Source organism: Zalophus californianus, chromosome 1 (assembly GCF_009762305.2).
Source record: "Zalophus californianus isolate mZalCal1 chromosome 1, mZalCal1.pri.v2, whole genome shotgun sequence".
In the NCBI taxonomy this organism is placed as follows: Eukaryota; Metazoa; Chordata; class Mammalia; order Carnivora; family Otariidae; genus Zalophus; species Zalophus californianus.
In genome coordinates this window covers 205,338,123-205,360,369 of record NC_045595.1, presented here as the reverse complement: position 1 = coordinate 205,360,369, position 22,247 = coordinate 205,338,123, and the positions used below count along the sequence as shown (strand labels likewise).

The 22,247-nt window shown below is 47.2% G+C and overlaps 1 protein-coding gene across 4 annotated transcripts in view; it reads left to right on the top strand.

Moving 5' to 3' along the window:
- The window catches only part of RUNX1 (RUNX family transcription factor 1), a 247,844-nt gene that overhangs the window by 170,064 nt on the left and 55,533 nt on the right, over positions 1-22,247 (top strand). For all 4 annotated transcript variants that reach the window (XM_027583259.2, XM_027583258.2, XM_027583257.2 and 1 more), the window contains one exon: positions 11,927-12,031. In XM_027583259.2, coding sequence (XP_027439060.1) covers positions 11,927-12,031 — 105 coding nt within the window. The remainder of the gene's footprint in view (positions 1-11,926; positions 12,032-22,247) is intronic.

Genomic DNA, 22,247 nt, shown 5'->3' with positions numbered 1-22,247 from the left:
ATTGTGACCCCCACGGGACACTGGCAATAGCTAGAGACATGTTTGGCTCTCACAGTTGGGATGGGGGACTGCGTGATCATCTAGTGGGTGGAGGCCAGGGATGCTGCTATACACCCTGTGGTGCTTAGGACAGCCCCCGACAGCAGAGTTACCCGTCTGAAATGTCAGTCCTGCCGAGACTGAGAACACTCATCCCACATCACACTTATTCATAAGAAGTTGTAAAATGTCTCCCTTGCCACTCTACCCTCACTTTCTGCCTCTCTACAAAATGCATGAAACACTTACATTAAAAAGTACACAGAGAATAAAAAAATAGAAAGCATCGCTGAATATTAAAGTCTTGTTTTAAGTATGAAAACATACCAGTGTTCCGTATGCATAGAATTGCCCCATCTCCAAACAGGAACATCCCGGGTGGGGGCTAGGAGAGGCTGCGGGTGGGGTGGGCCACATAGCAGGAGAAGCTCTTCCTGGACGACTCCCCCCACTGCAGCCGCTCCCCCAGGAATGTCCCACAGGTGCAGGTCCACAGGGACTGTCAGAAATAATGAAAGTACCCTGCCGGCTTCTCAGTGCTCAGCACCACCCCCCACGGGGCTTCAGTCCAGGACCACAGATCCTCCGACCCAGGAACACAAATGGATGTGAATGGCCAGTGTCCACTCAAACTAAAAAGTGCGAAAAGCCAAGTCCTGGAATACATCACTAACAGATACCTTGCAGACATTTGAAAGGGCTTGGTCTGCACACCTGAAAAAGGGGGGGGGGTGGACATATAGAAGGAGCAGAGAAGGGACCCAAGTTGCTGGTCATCTCTGAGATGGCCCTGGGTTTGCAGGTACCACAGACAGACAGGTGGATTCTCCCAGAGCTTTCTCCCACCTGCCCCAACACATCTGCTCTCACCTGTTTCCCATACTGAGGTTCAGGCAAAGGTGGTTTGAAAAAACTCCGAAGAGTCAGCTAGGGGTTCTTGTATCCAGGTAGCACCTGCTGCGGGTTGAATTTCTTGAATAAGTTTTGCTGTGAGGGCTTTCTCTGGTTTTTGTTTGGTTGCTTGCTTTTACTCTGCATGGAAAGCCCCACACCTAACTCTCCTGCCCCATGGATACACCTGCTTCTTTTATGCTCCCCTCAGTAAAGCAACCATCTCCCAGATTCGGCATGGAGCTCCAGTGTGTGTCAAATAGGCTGAGATAGCTCGCTATCCAAATGGGAGCTTACGGGCATCATCTGTGCTGGGGACTGCATAGAGCCCACGTGCTGTCCTTACATGTGCTTGGGAGTGAAGGTCACCAGGGCCAGAGCTCAAGAACAGCGGACATGCATGGGGACACTGTGGTGATAACTGAGACCCAAGCACCCTAAGAGATGTGCCTGCGACTCCCAAGATGTGGATGCCCAAGAATTTTCAAGACCTAGAAAGGTAGCTTGTAGTATCACCTATGCCTGGCGCAGAGCGGAGACTCATGAGATGTCTTTGAATGAGTGACTACTGCAGGACTCTTGCTCTCTGGGCAGTGTATAGTCTCATGGTTCGCACGTATGTGGGCTTTAGTAGATTCTCTGCTGAGGAGAGCTTCTCACCATCAACACTATCAACACTTGGGGCTGGTGTGTCTTTGTTGTGGGGCTGCCCTGTGTGTTGTTGGATGGTTAGCAGGATCCCTGGCCTCAGCCTAGGGGCCAGTAGCATCTCCCTTCTTAGTTGCGACAACCACACATGTCCACAGGCATTACCAAATGTCCTTGGGGGCGGGGGTGGAGGGATGGCCCCCTGTTGAGAACACTAGCACAGAGCTGCACGTCCATGGGCAAGTGACTTGACCTTTCTGAGCCTGATTCTGGCTTTGTCCTTGAGGGGAGGGGTTGTGCAGGGAGGACTACCTGACCTAAGACACACTATAAGCATGATTACTTTATGGGGTTCATCTGCTTCAGGGACACTAACGCGGTCGAGGAGGTGATGGAAACTGTGAGCTCGTAACAAACAAGAGCAATAGGGACCTGCTTTTTTGTTTATCCAAACAGATGAGTTTTCCAGGAAGGGAACCTCAACTCTGGTCCTGGCTCCTCAGCCGCGTGGAGTTCTCAGGTCGTGAAAGAGTTATACGCAGCGGGTACTGAGATTTCAGATTAGCAATGGCAGAGACGAAATTAAATATGTCCTGTAATATGAAGCACTGTTGTTCATGGGAAAAGAAGTTCTCCCAACGTAGCCATTCCAAGTCTTTTGTCCAAACATTAATGGCATGCAAATATTTATGATTCATACATGCCCCTTTAATTCCCAAACGTATTTTAACAATAAACACTGCATTTTCACAATGAAGCAGAATAATCTCTCTGTCCTGTCTCTGGGCTCCGCAGGCTGGCACCCGGCAGCATCACATTCTTCCTGCACGGTAATTGCTGACTCCACCCAAGTTTAGGGAGTTTTATGGTAGTCTCACGACAGACTTGGACCGTGCTTAAGGACATCCTGGCTGTCCCACTAGAAGCCATTTTAAGGTTGTATCTCAGCAGTTTCAGAAACTGCAAGTGAACATCCATGCACTTTTTTTTGGCCAGTTATAAATGGGGAATTCATTAATCTGGCTACGGCTTGGAAAGGTCCCTTACTATGCTACCATCTTGCATTCTGTCCAAATCCATGGGTTCTAGATGATACCAAAGCCATTGTCTCCCATTCGAGGGTCCTCCGATTCATAATGACAACATAGAACACATACGTCTGGTTGTGATGATTCTGCGGGTCTTTGGAAAGTAGCGTGACATGTATGAGAAGTGGATGCCCTTGCAGGACTCGCTAAGAGGTGCTGGCCTTGGTCTCCCCATCTGTGCAGTAGGTGTAATGGTGCCCTTCATACACATTTCGAAGGTTATCAGGATGATTGAAACTAGATGATGTCTGTGTGGCAGGACTCAGGAAGAAAAATTCGCACTCACCTCAGCATGGTCCTTCCCTCTGCAATGAGAAGCGCTGGGGGAGAGGTGGGTTGAGAGCAGGTGGAGTCAGCCCCTGAGTCCCTGAATCAGAACATTGGGAAGGAGACTGTTTTCCAGTGTCCACTCCCGGATGCAAGGAATTCCTTTATCCTGCAAAGAACCTCGTAAAATGAGTGTGCTGGAGACGTAGCAGGAATTTCATAAGTATTCATAAGTAAATACGATGATAATAATATAATCATTGCAGACATTTGCTGGATGTTTTGACACAGGCAGGACCTTGTGTTCTCCATTTTAATATTGGTGAGTCTCGCACAGGCTTTGGACCCTTCCAATCAGGGAAGTATAATATCCATTGCTTTATTCTGAGAACTGACCTCCACCCCCACCGAGGTCATTTGGTGAGGGTAGCTCATTCATTCTTTATTCAGTCGTTCATCAGATATGCATTGTGCACCTACCAATTTCTAGGCACCGGGCTCCCACTGGAGATACAAAAGTCAGCCAAAGAGAAGCCACAGCCTTCGGGGGCTAGTGAGGGGCCAACAGTTAAGCAGGCCATCAGTGTTCTGTGTGGTCAGCACCATGGGCAGGTGCAACAGAGCAAAGAAGCAGCCGTGCAGAACCTAGTGAAGAGAGGAGGGGTCTTCCTGGACAAATTGTCATCTCGGTTGAGACATTTCAGGGTGTGGAGCAGGTTATCCAGGTGAAGAGTGTCCAAGCAGAGAAAATAGGGTGGGGAGGAATGCCTGGCCTATCCAGGAGCCAGGAGATACTCGGGTGGCCCGCTGGGGAAGGTCTTGGAGCAATATGAGACCCAGAGAGCTGCTCAGGACCTTGACAACCATTCACACTGGGAATTTGGTCTGCTCCCAGGGAAACGGAGAACAGCTGACTTGTTTTCAGCAGGGACTTGACATACCCAGATACAAATTGTAGGAAGAAAGTCAGATTGCAGACTGAGGAAGGGAGAGCATTTTGGGGGGTGCAGAGACCGAGAACTCCCAGTTCTCCCTGCAGACCAGCCTCAGACATGTGCATACCCAGTTTGCAGATAGCTCATTTGGTAAGTGTCGTTGTGCCCAGAGTCCACTCCTGCCAGGCCCTGCCTGCCACACCCCCAGCCTTGCCTGGAGCCTCCCTCTTCTTCCTCCCAAGCCTCCACACCCACCTGCCCTCATGCTTCCTGGAAGCAGCCACTGTGCTGTCTAAACAGAAGACCCCAGCACTGCCTTGCCTTCTAAGTGTCCACCCCTGGGAGCTCTGGGTAGCACCAGTGTGGTGTTGGGCTGTGTATTTGAGGCCATGGGCCGTCACACAAGCAGAATCAGGGCCTGGACGAGGACACTTTGATCACCTGTTCTATGTTAGCTTCTAGCTCAACCTCTGCTGAGGAACTTGGGTCACCAACCAGAGGGCTCTCTGGGCAACAGGCGTGGCCTTGGCCTAAAGAGAGCTGTGAATTCAGGGTCTTGGAAGCGTTTGGACTAAAAGGATTAATACTTGATTCTTCCACCAAGATAGTCAAGAACTGTGATACCAAAAGAAAAAGGAAGATCAACAAGGGACCGTGAAATCTAGGGAAAAGAGTGCAAGGTCACATAAGCATCGTAGCGCCTTGGGTTTGGTAAATACTCTCCCTGAAGAAGAAAGCTTGTCCTCCATTCCTTTGGTAAAGCTGAGCTGCTCACACCCGAGCCACAGAAAAAAGGAAAGCAATGCTTTCAAAGTGAAATCAGGTATCATAAAGAACCAGCTGTCAAAACTGAAAGTTTATGGAAGAATTCATGGATCCAGTTATCAGACATTTTTTACTGCCTCGGAACAGAAGACACAAAGATTAATAAAATGCTGTCCCTGTCCTCAGCTTGTTTTTATAGAACATCGCCAGAGAAAATGCTTTTCATGTTGTTGGTTTTCTGTAAGTAAAACTTTTTTCAAACAATCCGCCATTCGAAAAAAAAAAAGCTGTTTTTTATGAAAAACGTTTTGTGTTTTGAGCACCTGTCAGTAAACTTTGGAGAAGGGAGTGCCAATAGCATGGGCCTCCCACCTGCATTTTGCCTGTGTGGATGCAGGTACAATTAGATAAACACACCCGCAAACACATGGGGATCCTTTGTATGCAAGTGGATACACACCAACATCTTAATTTCCGTTGAATTTAGAGAAAGTAGGAAACTCTGTGCCACTTGAAGGGTTTGTACCCTCCTCAGAAATCCCCAAATAAACAGTGATACAGCTCGACTGTCAAACGTCGTGGTATGTGTTTGGATGACGAAACGGACAGGGAGCAAAAGCATGAATTTTGGCCGTTAGGTTGTTCCAGTGGAAAAGTGAGAAATGTAAATTAAAAGGATTTTGTGAAAAATACCCCCAATTCAGATTTCCCCTTGGAATCTGAGGGTGCATTAATTTCCATACTCAGTTATCCTTGATGAAAAAGTAGGCCCGACACAGTCTATGTAAAAGAAGAAATCCTCCGGCGACATTTCAGAATCTATTGGGATTTCCAGAATTTGCAAAGAGCCAAACTCGAGATTTCACGGGCTTTCTTGCTTTTCAAAAGCTGCGTTGTTGTGTTTTGTTTTGTTTCCTTTGATTTTTCCTTACGTGCTGTCTGAAGAGTTTAAAGTGTTTGAGCCCAACCTCTGCTTTCCTGCAGCGCTGCACGCATGCGTGAAAACTGCGCTGGTGTGTTCCGCGCGCGGTCGGACCCTCCCACGCCAGTCGGTCCTCTGTGCCTACGGTCTTCCTTTGCGTGACAAAGGGCAAGTTTCACATCTCACCGAAACTGCCCGAAAAGGAGAAGATGACTCACAGGTCCAAACGGACCCCAAGGAGAGTGACAGAAACAGCCCAGCTGGCTGAGGAGCCCCAGCAGGGGGCTTGGCTCGCCAGGAGCCAAACCCCGGGAGGGACAGTCACAATCGGACGGGGGTTAGTTAGAAAGTCGCCCCTGATGCCACTGGCGTAGGGGGACGTTGCTGTGATGGGACACGACCCCCCGCCTCCGAATCTGCTGTTTCACTCCTGGACCAGAGATGAGTTTGAGTGGCCTTTACGCCTCGTCTTCCCCCCCCCCCCCCCCCCGCCACCCTTCGGGGAGCAGTTCTGAGGTTTAGCCACTTCCCAGATGCGGTGAGGAAGTGGGGTGGGCGCCCGGGCCATGCGGAACTGCCGTGTCCAGCCGCGGCTTTATGAGACCACAGTTGGCTCTCCGAGCTCAGCAGCCCCGGGGGCTGCCATGCCGCGCCTGTCATGGCGGCAAGCGTCCGGGAGGACTCGCCCGTGACCTTCTTCCCAACTAAATAAAGCAGTCAGTATTGCGTCCTGGCACTTGGATGAACAAGCTGGCGTCGAGGGGGAGGACACGGGCTCCACTGGGAGCATCTGGCCCAGCTTGTTTATAAGGCGGCTCAGTGCGAAGGTCGCCAGCTGGCGGGGCCGGAGTGAACTTGACGTTCGAGTTAAACGTGCAGTCTCTCTGATGGGTCTGGAGGCCTCCTCGCTCTGCTGTCCGGCCGGCCGCCCTGGGCGCTCTGCCTTGGTTTGCTGGAATTCCTAGGGAAGAGGGGGTGGGCCTGCTGGAGCTCTGTGGGCGCTGCCTGCCCAGCACTGATGTGCTCACCCACCTCCCCCGTCAGCCCCCAGCACCCCTCCTCACCTGCTCCGCCTCCGCATCGCCCACGGCTCAGTCTTTGCGGAATCACGTTTCTCACATCTCTAACGATAATTAAACTGGTATTTCCTGACTCATTATTTCATTTCACTTACATAATGGCACTGTGAGATGGAAGGACTGGTATTACCCCCATTTCACAGATGACAAGGTAGAGGCTCCAGATGGGTTAAGTAACTTGCCCAAGGTCACACAGCTACCAAGTGGCAGAGATTTAAGACACAGGCATTTTGGCTTGAGAGTCTGTACTGGGCCTAGCCCTCTGTATATTCCCAGGGCCCCCAGATTGTATAATCAGTGCCTTATCTTTTGCTGCTTTCATCAGGCAGCCCTTCTGTCCCTACGGTGTTCTCCCACCTTCTTATTCATTCCTCGTGTTTGTGCTTCGAAATAGTTTCCTGCTAGAACCCAACCACTGGCCAGTGCAGAGGCTGCTGTCTGGGCTGAGGTTAGGTCTCCATGAGGGGGAGAAGGAAGGTCTCAGTGCCCCTCCCCACTTGGTTAGCTCCCGCCACTGTGAATCCCTGCACAGGACACCTGTAACCCTGCAGCTTGCCCCCTGGGGAACCCAGAGCTGCAGCACGCCCAGGGTCACCTGTGTGCTGACCAAGGCCCCTGCTTGTCTCCTGGTGCCAAAGCCAGGGCTGCCGGGGCTGGAGGGGAGCCTTCAAGCCTCTCTTGGCAAAGACTGGCTCCAGGCTGCGAGGGTGAACATCAGCTATCTCTACAGCAACACCGTGCTCCCACCCCTGCATTTGGTCCTGCATTTGGTCCACTCTTGGGGTGGCTGTTATTTAGCCAGCCCTCATGCCTTTGCTCTTCTCTGACTTACTGTTCTGGCTACAGCTTGCTGAGAAAAACACTTGAGAGTCTTTCGCCCTCCACACCCACGCACTTAAAATACCAGGCCCATAGGTCATTTTAATGAGGGAATTTGGCGAGTAACGTGTGTGATTCTGGGGTGCGGCTACCACTTCCGCAGGTGCTGGCCAAGATGGGCTGCGTCTCAACAGGGATGGGCTGGGAAGTGGTGGGGGGCAGAGCATGGGGGGTCCTGAAGCTCAGCGGGTCAGTCCCGTGTGCCCACTGGCTGACTGTCCCCAGTTATCAAGCACAGTGCCAGGGCGGGTCGGAAGAGCATGAGGAAGTGGAAGGCAGAGTTTTCCTGGAGTGGGAAAATGTCACACACACCTGTGAACAAAATGTCATCACTTATTACCTCCGTCTATGAGGTAATAAGCAGATGTCCCAGTGCTCAAGGCTTTAAACAAGAGCCCATTGTGGGGGAAGCGACCAGAATATCTCCACCTTGGTGAACCACATCACTGGGGCCAAAACGCTCCAGCTAGTAGCTTTTGCTGGGCAAGCACTTCGTATGACTGCACATAGAATGATAGGTATAAAATGATAGAATTATAATTATGAGCAACAATCTCACAAATATTCACTTTGGTTGAATTTCATTCACGATTAAGTAGGCCAATCTGTGGTTAACCAGGGGGCAGCATTAAACGCTCAACTGCCAGGAGTCCAAATTCAGCTCAGTAAGAAGCTGCTTTTGAATTATAACCCACACTTGCAGTTAGCTGTCAAGCACATTCTGGGTATAGTGAGGCCACCAGGACTATATTCACTTTTTTTTTTTTTTAGGATTTTATTTATTTATTTATTTGTCAAAGAGAGTGAGCACACAAGCAGGGGGAGGGGCAGAGGAAGAAGCAGGCTCCCCGCTGAGCAAGGAACCCGACGTGGGGCTTGATCCCAGGGCCCTGGGATCATGACCTGAACCAAAGGCAGATAGATGCTTAAGCGACTGAGCCATCCAGACGTCCCTATATTCACTTTTTTGGGCAGTGGTAGAGCATAGGAAAAGTAGCAAGAGTCTGGATTCCTGGTGCTGGTGTCACCAACTTTGCAAGTAGAGATTTGGGATCCCATGACAATAATGTGAAGGACAGTGGGTGTAAAGCCGAGAGATCTAGGTTCTTTTGTGTATACAAGCTGTTAGACTTTGGGCAAATTGCTTAATGTCTCTGAGCCTTAGCTTTGCTACCTATTAACCAGGAACAATAAAATCTATCTTGTTTATTTCATGAGAACATTATGAGGACCAAATGCAGTAGTATATGGGAAAGCGTTTGAAAGTTTATAAGTTCTCCACAAATCTAGAAATGCCAGTATTATAAAGACAGTAAATCTTTGCTGTCATTTAAGAAACCAAGTATAGGATGGTTATTGCAGGGCTGCCACAGGAATGGGACCCATTTCAGGGGGTCAAATGCACAGGTGCCTGAGAAGCAGCTATGACTCAGTGCTAAGACCAGAACTCTTAAGACACTCGGTGTCTGAACTTGAACTAGCTTGAATAGTGTTCCCTAAAAATTCATGCTCACCAGGAACCTCGGAATGTGTGACCTTATTTCAATAGAGGGGCTTTGCAGATGTAATCAATAAGGCGAGGGCATTCTGGGTTAGGGTGGGCCCTAACTCCAATGACTGGTGTCCTTATAAAGAAAAGTTGATTTGGAGACCAAAGACCCACGGGGAAGAAGGCCACGTGACAACAGAGGCAAAAACTACATGATGCGGCTGCAAACCAATTGCCAGCAACTACCAGCACTGGGGCAAGGCCAGCAAGGCTTCTCCCCTAGAGCCTTCAGAGGAAGCGTGGCCCTGCCGACACCTTGGTTTTGGACTTGTGGCCTCCAGAAGTGTGAGAGAGTGCATTTCTGTTGTCTTCAGCCTCCACTCCGGGTCTGTGTCGGTTTGTTACAGCAGCCCTAGGATGCTGATCCAGTGTTTTTGTGGAATCTGAAAGGCTGAAGCCACAGGCAACCGAGGAAGTGCACATGTGTCCGTGAACAAGGGCGCCGGGAGGGCTGCGAACTCAGAAGATACGGTCAGAGTTGCAAGTGACCTTGCGGGTATCCCATAAGCCCAGAACCCCCTGTTTTGCAGACCAGGAGACTGGAGAGGTCAAATCATTAGCTACAAGAATTCCGATCTAACCCTCTTGCAGGAAGAGCCCCCCGGCTCCACATCACCGTGCCCACCTCGCTCGCTGGACCTGACCTGCAGCCCCTCCTGCCCGCCCCCCTACTTTGGCCAGATGCCAGGGGGGAGGTGATCTGGGGCGTCTTCCTGCAGCCACACATGAACCATGTCCTCGAGATGGCAAATCCCTAAAGCCCAAAAGGAACGTTCTCAGGGTTCCAGCAGAGAAGAGCAGCTGATGGGAAGATCAGTCTGGGGGCTAGGCCTCCCGCGCTTCTCCAGTGCTCTGGCCCCCATGGGCACCCCTCCCCAGAAAGCAACCTCACCTGGCCTGGCAGATAGGTCAGCCATGACTTTGGCTGTAAAGCCAGGCGGGACAAAGCCGGTTTCAGCATCCTGTCGCAGCTTGTCATTGTTCTTCTTATCATAGGCTTCCCTGGAGACACAGTACAGATCCTTGGGGATTGTTCCCTGGGGACTTGTCATGATTAGGAATCGCTGGCTTGCTGCGGCCAAAGATGACACAGTTGACCCTTGAACAACATGGGTTGAACCACACAGGCCCACTTACATGCAGATTTTTTCCGATAAATACAGTATAGGACTGTAAACGTATTTTCCTTACGATTTTCTTGGTTTTCTTTCCTCTAGCTTACTGTATTGTAAGAACACAGTGTATATATAATACAAAGGAAATACAAAATATGTGTTAATTGACTGCTTACATTGTGGGTGAGTCTTCGGTCAGCAGTAGTAAATGGTAGTTTTGGGTAGGTCAAAGGTTATACACGAATTTCAACAGTGCAGGGGTCGTCACCCCTAACCCCTGTGCCGTTGGAAGGTCGACTGTATTTTTACTGAACTTTTTTTGTGACTTTCTTTTGTATTAAAACATGCATGACAGTTGAAAGTATCCTGCTCTAACTTGAGGAAGGGAGACAAGTTGATTTTTAAACGGTTTCAGAGCAGATAGGGGAATGAATGGACCTGTTTTGTTTTCCTTTCATTTCTTTTTGGTTTTGTTTCATTTTACATGACTAAGAGGAGAAACTGTTAAATAGAAACCCACTCCCCTGATGTGGGCGGTCCGAACATCATGCTTAGTCAAACCTTAGAATCCTGTTAGGGAACCCTGAGAAAGAGAAAAGGAAAATAATAAAAGTGAGCACAACACAACACACTCACACTCACACACACACTCAACATGCATACCTTCGAATATCATGCCCCAGATACTGTTTTAATGGTTTTACTCCTATGAACTCATTTAACTTCCCCCCAAATGCTATAAGGTACAACATGCTATGTGTACCCACCTTCCAGGTAAGGGCACTGAGGCACGGAGGGGTCTACGGCCTTGCCAAAGGACAGCTAGCCAGAGTTCAAACCCGGAGTTCATCCTCTGAACCACTTGGCCAAGAAGAAATGTTTTAAATTACTAATATAGGTGCATATTAATACTTATATTATTAATATTAATTGTTGGTCTATTTATATTAATTATTTACTTCCATGTTAGTAATTGTCTTCTAACTTATAAAAATACTTCTAAATAGTTTTTAAAAGTTACCAAAAGCATCACGGTAGACATCTGTAATGAAAACACGCTCACGTCCCATGCGTGTACATAAACTGCTTAGGTGGAGATCCACGTGTGTATATATGTTTATAGTCCTTATTGAATCTCAGTCTGTCAGTTACATATCGTTAAGTCAGTTTATTGACTATAAATTTTGTCTGGCCAATCCCTTGAGTGCCTCTAATAACATCTAGCATTTAAAAGTAATATTTAAAGTCAATTAACCAGCAATTAGTGTTTTTGAAATACAGAGAGAATAATTTTAACTTTGCCTATTCGCAAACTCAGGAATTCTGTCTTTCCTAACCCTTGGAGGGACAGGCAATGTTAGAAGGGAAACAGGGATACGGTTTCTTTTACTCCTTGGGGACAGCTAAGGGGGAGTGGACAGCTGCCAATCTGACCCCATGTTCCCTGGAGTCTTGACTTGAAAGAAAACAAAACTGAATCTCTCTTGATCCTGTGTTGTTTATTGATGATTTAACGAAAGCTGTACAACCATGCGAAGTGTTAACATCTAGACAAACACCGAAGGTGTGCATTCCAGAATTTAAGTGAAGCCAAAGCTAAGGCAGTGTTGGAAAAACCACTCACTTATGCTGAAGAAGTACCACCTTTCCAGTCTGAGGGCTGGAAAGCATAAATTAATGGTCAACTACCCAGAAGATATATTCAGACCATGCCCTCATTTTTCGGTGTTCTCTTTTGTGTTCTAACAGGGAAAAGCTTCACTCTGACCATCACCGTCTTCACAAATCCACCGCAAGTTGCCACTTATCACAGAGCCATCAAAATCACAGTGGATGGACCCCGAGAACCTCGAAGTAAGTGGGCCCCCCAGGGGGCTGGCACGCCTTCTGGGATGGTAAACTGAGGCACCAGGGATGGTATCTCAGAATCCTTGGGTTGGACTGACACTGCTCGAATGTGGCTAAAACCTCTGTCAGAGAGGGCTGTGAGGCCCCTGCAGGGAGAAAGGATTTTATTGTTGACACTCACCCCTCAAAGTTTGTCTCTGAGCCCTGGGCTCCTTTTAAAGCATTCTCTTAGGGGGCAGAGAAGCAAATTGGGCTGAGTCAAGTGCGTGTTCGAAGCATTTGGGGGCCGCAAGAGACTGAGGACTAGTCCCTCAAATACCCGGGGAAATTCAACAGGATCAGAAACAAACAGTAAACGGAAGATTGACCAGCCACAGGGGAGGCCAAGAAAATGCCTGAGCTTCAGAGTGGACCACAAGGGGCTGATTACTATCCATGCTGGCCTTTTATTCATTTGTTAAGGCCAGAGATGAAAACTATGAAAATGACCTTTTTCTTTCTGTGGCACAGATCAGAATCTTATTACAGGACTGATTAAAATAGAGAATGGGAGGGCAGAAGAATTCCTGGGGGAAAACCAGTAAATATAGAAAGACGGTACCAAAAAAAGAACTCCTGTGAGGAGAGCTTTTTTAAAAAGCAGTGGGGTTGTTTAGTCTGCAGAAAGATGTCTTCACAGTGACTTAATGACTATCTTTGAGTAAACACAAGAGTAACACTCTTTTCCAGAGCCACACCCTTCCCCAGGATGGAGGCTGGGTTCCGCCCAGCGTCAGCATGCCTCCAAACCGTATCTCAGGTCCCTGGTGGAAAATGAGTACTCTCTCTTCTGATGGGAGAGCGATTCAAAAACGGGGCTTCCCACTATACCTGGAGGTTGAGATGCAGGGAGGTCAGGTCGTAAACCGGAGTGGTTAGGAATTTGGGCTCTGGGGGCAAAACAAGTGGAGTTCTGGTTCAGGCACATAAGCCTTTAGCAAGTTACGGAGCGTCCCTGGACCTCAGTCTCCTCGTCTACAATGGAGACAATCATAAGAGCTTCTTTCTAAGACAGAGGGAGACAGTGCTCTGTGTCTGGCACAGAGAATGAACTCAGCAAATGTTCTCCATCCCCAGTAGAGGTTCCCTGGCTGCATCTGAAGCTGGGGCTCAGCGGGGCAGTCCCCCAGAGGCGCTTCTCCCAGTGAGGATGCTGCTGGGGTGGTGGGGCCACCCCCAGGCGTAGTTCTACAGGTCACCCTGTGCTCACCCCAGCTGTGGCAGTGTCTCCTGTGGTCCTGGCCACAGCCTCAGGGTGTCTCGATCACCTGCTAGAACCATCCCATGCACTGCCTCAGCTTTCTCAATGCCCCAGAGTGGGAAGAACCCCCCCTCCCCGCACAAGGAGCCACCACATCCACCAGGGACAGCCCCCCTGGGACACGGCATTCCATTCACCATCCCCTTACTGCCATTCGCCTAGTCCGTGACTCCCTTTATTTCTGACCTCATTTACCCCCTCTCAGCTCTTTCTCTTGAAGTCATGGAGACGATCTGGTCATGTCCAGACTCAGGAAACTCGGAGTTGAGAGCATCCCCGGATCCCAATTTACATTTGAAAAGCAGGGCACGGGCACGAGACCACACAGTGATAACCAAACCCACCTTCATAGGTTTCCCAAGTAGGAGCGGCAAACTGAAGACTCATAGTGACCCTGTTATGTTAATAACGTAGCAGAAACATGGCGCAGGCGCCTTGGCTCTCCACAGAGGACCAGAGAGGAAGCAGGTTTCGGTTCTAGCAAGGCACAGGGCTGGGGAAGGCAGTTGTGAGGTGTAAGGAAGTTGTCTTTGAGGGTAATTAAACTTTGAGAAAGACCCCCTCAGGTGGCTGTAGAATCTCTCTCTTCAAAAAATAGAAGCCGTTCAATCATTGAACACTACATCAAAAACTAATGATGTACTATATGGTGGCTAATTGAACATAATAAAAAAAAAAAAAATAGAAGTCATTCAAATGCTGACCCGCCTGGAGGAAGAAGCCTAAACCAGTGACCCCTTGGTATACCTTGTCCTGTTACTCTCTCATGCATAAGAAAAAAGGGGGGCGGGTTTTGCCCCACTGCCCATATTTCCCATAACATTCAAAGACCCACCCAGGCAGCTGAGCTTCAGAAGACAAATGGTGGGTGCTCTGACTTTTAAGAATTGGCAGTCAGAGCGGGAAAATACGGTATTGTAATGACCTGCCTGTATATACAGTTTACTCTCCTGCTGTTTTATAACTTCAGAAAACAGTCATTATTGAGAAGGGCTCTTTGAACAGACAGAAGGGATTTGCTCCAAGGAGGCACCCGTTTTTATGGAGTCTTTCCTGCCAAATGGAATTTGGGGTCTTAGGAAAAATTAAATGGAAGGTACTAGGCGTGGTATAGAGCGGTGTCAGAGTCCCAGGTAGATAGTCCCACACAGCACAAAGGACTTCTAGAAAAAAAATTGAATGCACACAGACTCCCAGGGTGGCTTGAGTAATGCCGACTTTTCTATTCACCCCAGGAAGCAAGGGTGGGCTCTCAGTGCTAATTTTTGTGTGCTGTCTTCCTCATTATGAGCAAGTCTAGATTCAAGGTGGGAACTACTTTTTAATGAAGCTCTGCTCACAGCCTCCTTTCTTTCTTTCTTTCTTTCTTTCTTTCTTTCTTTCTTTCTTTCTCGTAAAGAGAAAATCAAGAGAGTGTTTTTCAGGTTTATTGAGATATAATTGACATATAACATCGTGTACATTTCAGGTTTACTACCTGATGATTTGATACATGTGTATAGTGCACAACGATTGCCAGTATAAGATGAGTTAACACATCCATCACCTCAAATAGTTACAGTTTGTGTGTATGTGTGTGATGAGAACTTTTAAGACCTGTTCACCTGGCAGCTTTCAAGTATATAATACAGTCCTGTTAACTTTAGCCACCATACTATCCATCACATCCCCAGGACTTGTTCATCTTATAACTAGAAGCTTGTACCCTTTGACCACCTTTGCCCACGCCCCCTGCACTCCCACTCGGCCCCCATCCCCTACCCCTGGCATCCACCAATCTGCTGCTCTCCGTTTCTATGAATTCTTTCTTTTTAGATTTCACATGTGAGATCATACGGTACTTGTCTTTCTCTGTCTGACTTATTTCATGGAGCATAATGCCCTCGATGTTCATTCATGATTGTTGCAGATGGCAGAATTTCCTTCCTTATAAGGCTGAATAATATCCCACTGGGTGTGTGTGTGTATTTTTTATCCATTCATTTATTGATGGACACTTAGGTTGTCTCTGGTCTTGGCTATTGTGGATAATTCACAGCCACTTTCTAATGTCATGTTAAGAGAGCTCATTGCGTGTCAATCAGGATGCCCCGACAGTGTCACATCTGTGGATTAATAACACCTCCCAAGTCCCTATTATCATTATGGGGCTATGAATTCTGGTAGATCCTGGCAAAGTGGCTCCGGCATTCACAAGTCAATAGTTTTGGAAAGTTCTGTTGTTTCATGAAATCAAAGACTGGGGGAGCTGAAGAGAGAGCTTCTGGGCCTTAATGGCCTCAGATTGGAAAAAAGGGAAAAGCCCAGGGAACTGAAATGATGCGCCTTGGTTGAAAAGAAATAGTTGGTGATGGAGGCAGAAAGAGAATGAGGAGCTCCTGGTACATAATCTGCACTCCCGTCCGTCCATCCAACTGTCCGTCCGTCCACTGCACCTCTCCATCCACCTGTGCCGTCTGTACATGACCTATTCTAGACTCTCTGACGTGGCTTTGTAGCCTCGAGTTTGAAATGAGGTGTTGGCTTACAGGACTTTTCACGTTCGTGCCTGCTGGAAGATGGTCTAGAAAGGGCAAATGGCGGTGCCTCGTGGCGGGCATGGAGGCTTCAACTTGAAACACTCGAGCAAAAACCCAGCAGGGAAGCTTATGTCACTTGCCCTGACACTGAGGTAAAAAGGACTAAGCACTAGAGAACATGCCGACCGTCAGCCAGCCCAGGGGGATCATTTGATGCTTCTCGCCTCAGTTTCCTGGTTTTCTGAAGGTGCAACAAAAAGTGCATTCCAAAGAGAATGGAAAATGGTTTTCACCTCAGATGGTTACTTGCTCCTTTAGAGCAACTGACCTGCCGCCTAGGGAATCACAACTTTTTTTCCCCACATTCCGCGGGATTTTATTGACATCTCAGACTAATAGAGAAATTACCAATTGATGAAAAATTGAATTTATCATGGAGAAAGAGCCCCATCAGAAGGTATTCTGGGCTGGGCTCCATTCTCGCAAGCACCAATGGGGAATCTGTGTTCAGTTCATAGATAGAACACTTTGAGGCTTGTAATATATTGAGAGATAGTCTTCTCATTAAACGTGAGAGATAGACTGACAAAGGGATTTTTCAGGACAAGGATATTTGAGAGCTGTTTTTATGTATATTTTTTTATTTTGGGGGATCCGGTGAAAAACTCTAGCCCTAACCCATGCGTCTGTAATATGATGGTATTAAGATACTGAGGCATATTCTCTGCAGAGACTATGTAGTACCTCAGTGCCATGGAGGAAGATATTTTGCTAAGGAGAGATTAAGCAGTTGGGACCCTGAGTGACCCGATGGCAGGGGGTATCCCAGGGATATGAATTGGGTAGTCATTCTGATGTCACAAGCCATCCCCTGTCTGGCCAGGTATCGGTTACATCTGGAACACTGAGTAACCTAATTAAAACTTGAAAAGATTAATACAGCAATATTGGCCATTTCTGGGGCAACTCCTGGCCTCAGGTTCACGGAGTCCCTCACAGAAACTGTGTTGTGCTGGCTTGGAATTCACAATCACAGATGGCTAGGTGGAGTCCTTAAAAACTTTGGAAAGTGCTTTTTTCTGGGGCACTAGCCTTCTTGCCGACTAACCTTTTTTAAATAGGGAATCATAGTTAAAATAGGTCCACCGCAGGGCCTAACTCTTTATCACTCAATCGCATCGCTAAGGACTTTGTTGAGATTACATCACACAAATATATTTCCTTCTATGAGTTTGAATGGAAGCAGCAAATCTCTAACAGAGAGACAGAAGAAACAAGATCCTTAAACATGGAGAGCATGTTTGGAGGGAAAAAGAGGAACTATGGCGATAATGGGCCTAAAAATCAAGCTTCTTTGGAAAAATGCAGGATGAGCAGAAATGTTTACAGATTGCTTTTGTGACTGACTAAGGCACGGGGTTTTTAAAATATTATTTTCTCTTAGTAATAAAAACACATAGGGGCACCTGGGTGGCTCGGTCATTAAACGTCTGCCTTTGGCTCGGATCATGATCCCGGGGTCCTGGGATCGAGCCCGCGTGGGGCTCCCTGCTCAGCGGGGAGCTTGCTTCTCCCTCTGCCCCTCCCCCTGCTCGTGCGCTCTCTCTTGCTGTCTCTCTCTGTCAAATAAATAAATAAAATCTTTAAAAATAATAATAATAAAAACACCTAATAATAATAATAGCTAGCACTTAGTACTATTGTTCGCCCAGCACAGTTCAAAGAGCTTCCCGTAGATTAGTTGATATCATCTTTGCAAGAACAGGTAAGGAAGTCGAAGCAAAGAGAAGTGAGGTCCCTTGCCCAAGGTTACATCATCAGGAAGCCAGAACTGAAAGAAGCAGTCCAGACACGGCGACCCACAGACGCCAATGTTTGGTTTTAAGAACTGCACCATCTGCTCCTTGGGCTTCATTGTATTGAAATTTCTGTTTCAGATATTTTTTATTAGGAGGGTTTATCAATACAATTCTGGTTCAAATACAGTCTTCAAGAAAGCAGAGCCTTGGATCCTAGGAAGTCATTGGACAGGCAAGGAACCAGCGTTCTCCGGTGGATGGGTTACAGTGCCCTACACCCTGGGGCAGGGGGCACGACCCAACACGCAGCCACGTGGCCCCAGGTACCGATGGTTGGCTCCACATCTGTCCCCAGGGTCTGCTTGGGGGCCTGGCATCAACAGGGACCTGAAGCAGGGACCCCCGGTGTGGGCCTGCAGGAAAGACGGATAATGTGACAAAATGATCACCAGGTGAACATTCCAAGTCCTGGTTCCCCCCTTTGGCAAAGAGCTTCCTTGAGGGTCCAGGTGGGGATCAGAGGGTCCAGTCCTCCAGAAGGTTAGAAACTTGTGTCCTTTGCTCCTCACTGGCTAGTGGAACGGAAGGGAGTTTTATAGATCTATGAGCTCAGGATTGTAATTATCCATCTACAGTCACTTTGCTCAGAAATGCTGAAGCATTTCTTCTAGGTAATGAACAGTGATCTACTTAATCCCTTGTATTCTTCAAATATCAGATTTGGACCTTAGTTCTTTCTAGATGAAATCCTGATTCGCAAAAGAAAAAGGAAATAATGCTTTCTTCCCTCCCACCCGGATATAAAGTAGGAGACAGACAGAAGCTCCAAGAGGCGGAAGTGTTCTATTTATTTATATTCCTCCCCCACACTCCGAAAGGCATTTAGGTGCTAAGATGGACATTCTGGGTGACTTCCACTGTGCTAAGCTCCCCAGCTACCCCAAGACTTGGCAAAAGCAATTTTTAAAGGATTAATAATAATCTGCCTAAATGTGTCTTAGTAAACTTTAGAATCTCATTCTGTTTATTATTTTCAGTAGTATCAAACTAGAATAAGAAGAATTTTATATACATAAAGATGTCCCTGACCCTTGAGTTTTCGATGGACTTAATTCAGGTCAAGGTCCAAATATGAGGCAATATGAGGATCCTGGGGAAATATGAGGATCCTGGGGAAAGTATGCTTCTCCCCCTGGGAGCAGTGATAACCTCCCTCCATCAGCTCACCAAGACTGGGGAGGCCTGCGACCTCTTGGTAACTAACCCTATCTATACCGAAGTCAGTAAGATTTTTATTTGGTATTTGTATTGCTACAGAAAGGAAGGGGGAGAAATCCTTCCAGGTGGGTACCAGTGAGAACCCCAGGAGAGGATCTAGGTACCCTCTCAGTCTAATAGAGGGGGACAGGGAAGAGAAGCAGTATGCAGTGAAACTTAGTTCCCTTGGATTTCTCTTTCCATTGGGGCTATTGCAAACCGAAGCGCTAGTTTGTTTATTTATTTTTTAAGATTTTATTTATTTATTTGAGAGAGAGCGAGAACACAAGCAGGGGGGAGGAGCAGAGGGTCAGGAAAAAGCAAATCCCCCCCGACCCCCGCTGAGCAGGGAGCCCGACGCGGGGCTCCATCCCGGGACCCTGGGTCATGATCTGAGCCAAAGGCAGATGCTTAACCGACTGAGCCACCCAGGCGCCCCCCCCCACCCCGAAGCTTTATTTTAAATGTCATCCCAGTGAGGTGGGGATCTGAGCCAACGTATCACAGTCCTTGTTAGAATTTAGTACATGAAGGGCTAAAAAGAAAAAAAAAATCTGTCTCTATTTAGGCTTCCATTTCTTAATCTTAAAACATGTAGAAAAGCCTCTGGATCCTGAATGGAGGACCTGGGTTCCCACTGGCACCACCGGCCAGTGGGTGTGACCTTGGGCAATTATCTTAAGTACTTTCATCTTGGTCCTCACGTTCCTCTTCTCTCCAACCAGGTGATGGGATGAGATAATCTCCAAATTAGTTCCCACTTGGAAGGGGTAACAAACTATTGTCAGAAAAGCAGAGTCATAGGCCCCTTCGAGGCTGAGTCTCCTGGGCCCCCCTTCCCTGGGAGAAGAGGACTTTGTCCTATGTGACATCGGACATATCCAAATGTACCCACGTGCATAATACGTTAGATATCTTTTGGGGGGGGCTGTAAAGTTTGGAAAGGGCTTTTATCACTTATTTTTGAAATTATCTGGCTATGAGTAACTCATTTCATTACCTTCAGCCCCAATTTCACTGCCTTGAACGATGTAATTACAATCAGGGTTGAGATTCCCCATTCTGGTACTTGCTAACTGTGTGGGTGACCATACCTGGTTGGGGGTGGCTGGCCTGGCTGAGCCTCCGAGGACAGAGGCTATAGATCTCACAGGGCTGGGAGGCTGGAGGAGACAGCCTCTGTAGAACATTCAGAACACACAATAAGTATTCAGAAGATGGAGCAATTATTTGCATTTAGTCTTGGAATCCTTTGACTCTGAGAAAACTCTAAACAACAACAACAAAAAAATGTGAATCCTAAGTTTAAAAATTCATGAAGTTGCCATCATGCTGCATTTTTTAAGACATTTAATTAAACATTTATAAATTTTGATTTTTTTTTTTCCAGTTTTCCTTTTGTATTTGGACCCAGTAAAATTTCTTTTCTGGTATTTTTATGGACCCTTGAAACACACTGGGCACTGTTCCTAAGTCCCTCTTTGGTAAAATGGCCCTACTCCCAAATGGTGAACTTTGTGAAAAATTCCAGGGGAAAAATCCTGTCTGAGTAACAGCAAAAGTCGGTGCTGAGACCTAACGTGCAGGCTCTTTTCAATATATGCATGACAGGCTGGAGGAGAGGCTCTTCCACACTGTTCTAGAAAACTGACATGAAGTATGCCAGAGTCTCTTGGAGTCTGGATTCTTGCCCCAGAGGAGAGCTGCTTACCTCCCCAGGGTGCCTGGACCGTTAGCCACAGGCAAGCTTTGCAGATTTAGGAAACACACTCGGTCACCTTCTAAGTTCCCTAAACCAACATGTCTTGCTAGTCTTGTCCTGGGGCTTTTTAGATATTTTGGTATCTGTTTGGTAGGGCTTTTCTTCATATCCTCCAAAGACATTCAGTGGCATATTTCGACGGCACAGGTGCTCTCCACTGTAGACTTGGAGACCCTTCTGAGCACGCGCGGCGCCTAGGTTTGCAACCAGCGTGCCCTGTGGCCTGGGGGAGCAGCCCCCCACCTGGGGTGGTTGGGGGGCAGCTCAGCCGAGGTCCACGCCAGTCATCCAGTTGCACTGTCAGGAGACCTAAACCAGGGCCTTGGTCACCTCGGGTGCTGCAGGACCAGGTGGACCCCAGCGGTGGGCATGCCACCGCCAAGGCTGCGGTGGGGAACCACGCCTGGGGAAAGACTGTTGTTGGCAGCGCCACACAGCGTCACCACAGTGGGCTTCTCGACTTTGGAGTAGCTTGAGAATTTTTTCCACACACTAGCCATTTTCCACTTCTCATTTTGAAAACAAACAAAACTCTGCTTGAGTGTTTCCGAAGCCTTGGGGCTTTTTCTGTAAGCCATGTAGCCAAGAAAGTCATTGAGTAAGAATTGGATCCAGTGGGTCTCCTAGAACTCCACCACCTCCAAACAACAGCAAAGAAATCCCCCAAAGTTCAGCTTAAATAAGTCAAGTAAAACTACCCCTTGCACTAGATCTGGGTTTAAGTTCATTTGAGCTAACTTGCAGTTGCTGTCTTCTGTTCTTTCTATAATCTTGTCCTTTATAATCATTTGTCTTGAAGGTTTTTTGCTATGGAAAGTTGGCAATAAAGAAGGGATAAATTAGGTATAACTGGGCATTACAACTGTATTATCCGACACCACAGAAGACACTAACGTTTGGTTGAATGTGAAATGCCTCTTTCATAATATGACTGGGCATGTACATGTGGTGTATTTGTCTCAAGTTCTGTGTGCAAGTAAGTTATGCAGTGTTACTGGTTAAGTTGGCTACAGTCAATAGCCAGATATTGTGAATATACACTTATAGGTGAAAATCAAGGTAAAAAAAAATTTAAGTACCCAAAGCAAATTTCTTTGCTGTTTGCCTTTTTTTTTTTTTTTTAAAGAAACACAATTGAATTAATCTGCCAACTCCCTAGACCCCTATAAAGTAGGTTAATGGCAATACATTAGTTTGGTACTTCCATGATTTACATATACTCAGGTTCCACTAAAGACAGTATTGACTAAAACTCAAGCTGTTGTGAAAGTCTTTCAGGATTCTTTCATATATCGAAATGTCCAATATTTGATATGCTATGTGTTTGGTTGGTTTTGTTTTTGTTTTTTGTTCGCCACGGGCTAGAAATAAGCCTTCTAGTCATCTGAGATAAAAAGCAAATATTTTGAAATCAGTAAATTCTTAAGGACTGTATGCATCCATGGCCCCTTTTGGATTTGTTCCTGGTATCACCTTATTTTTATTTGGCTTTAAAGTGGTTTTGTGATATTTCCAATTCGTTCATTTTAAAGAGCTGAGGAGAAATGCACAGGGTCACCTCTTTTTGTTCGTCTTCAGCTTTGCC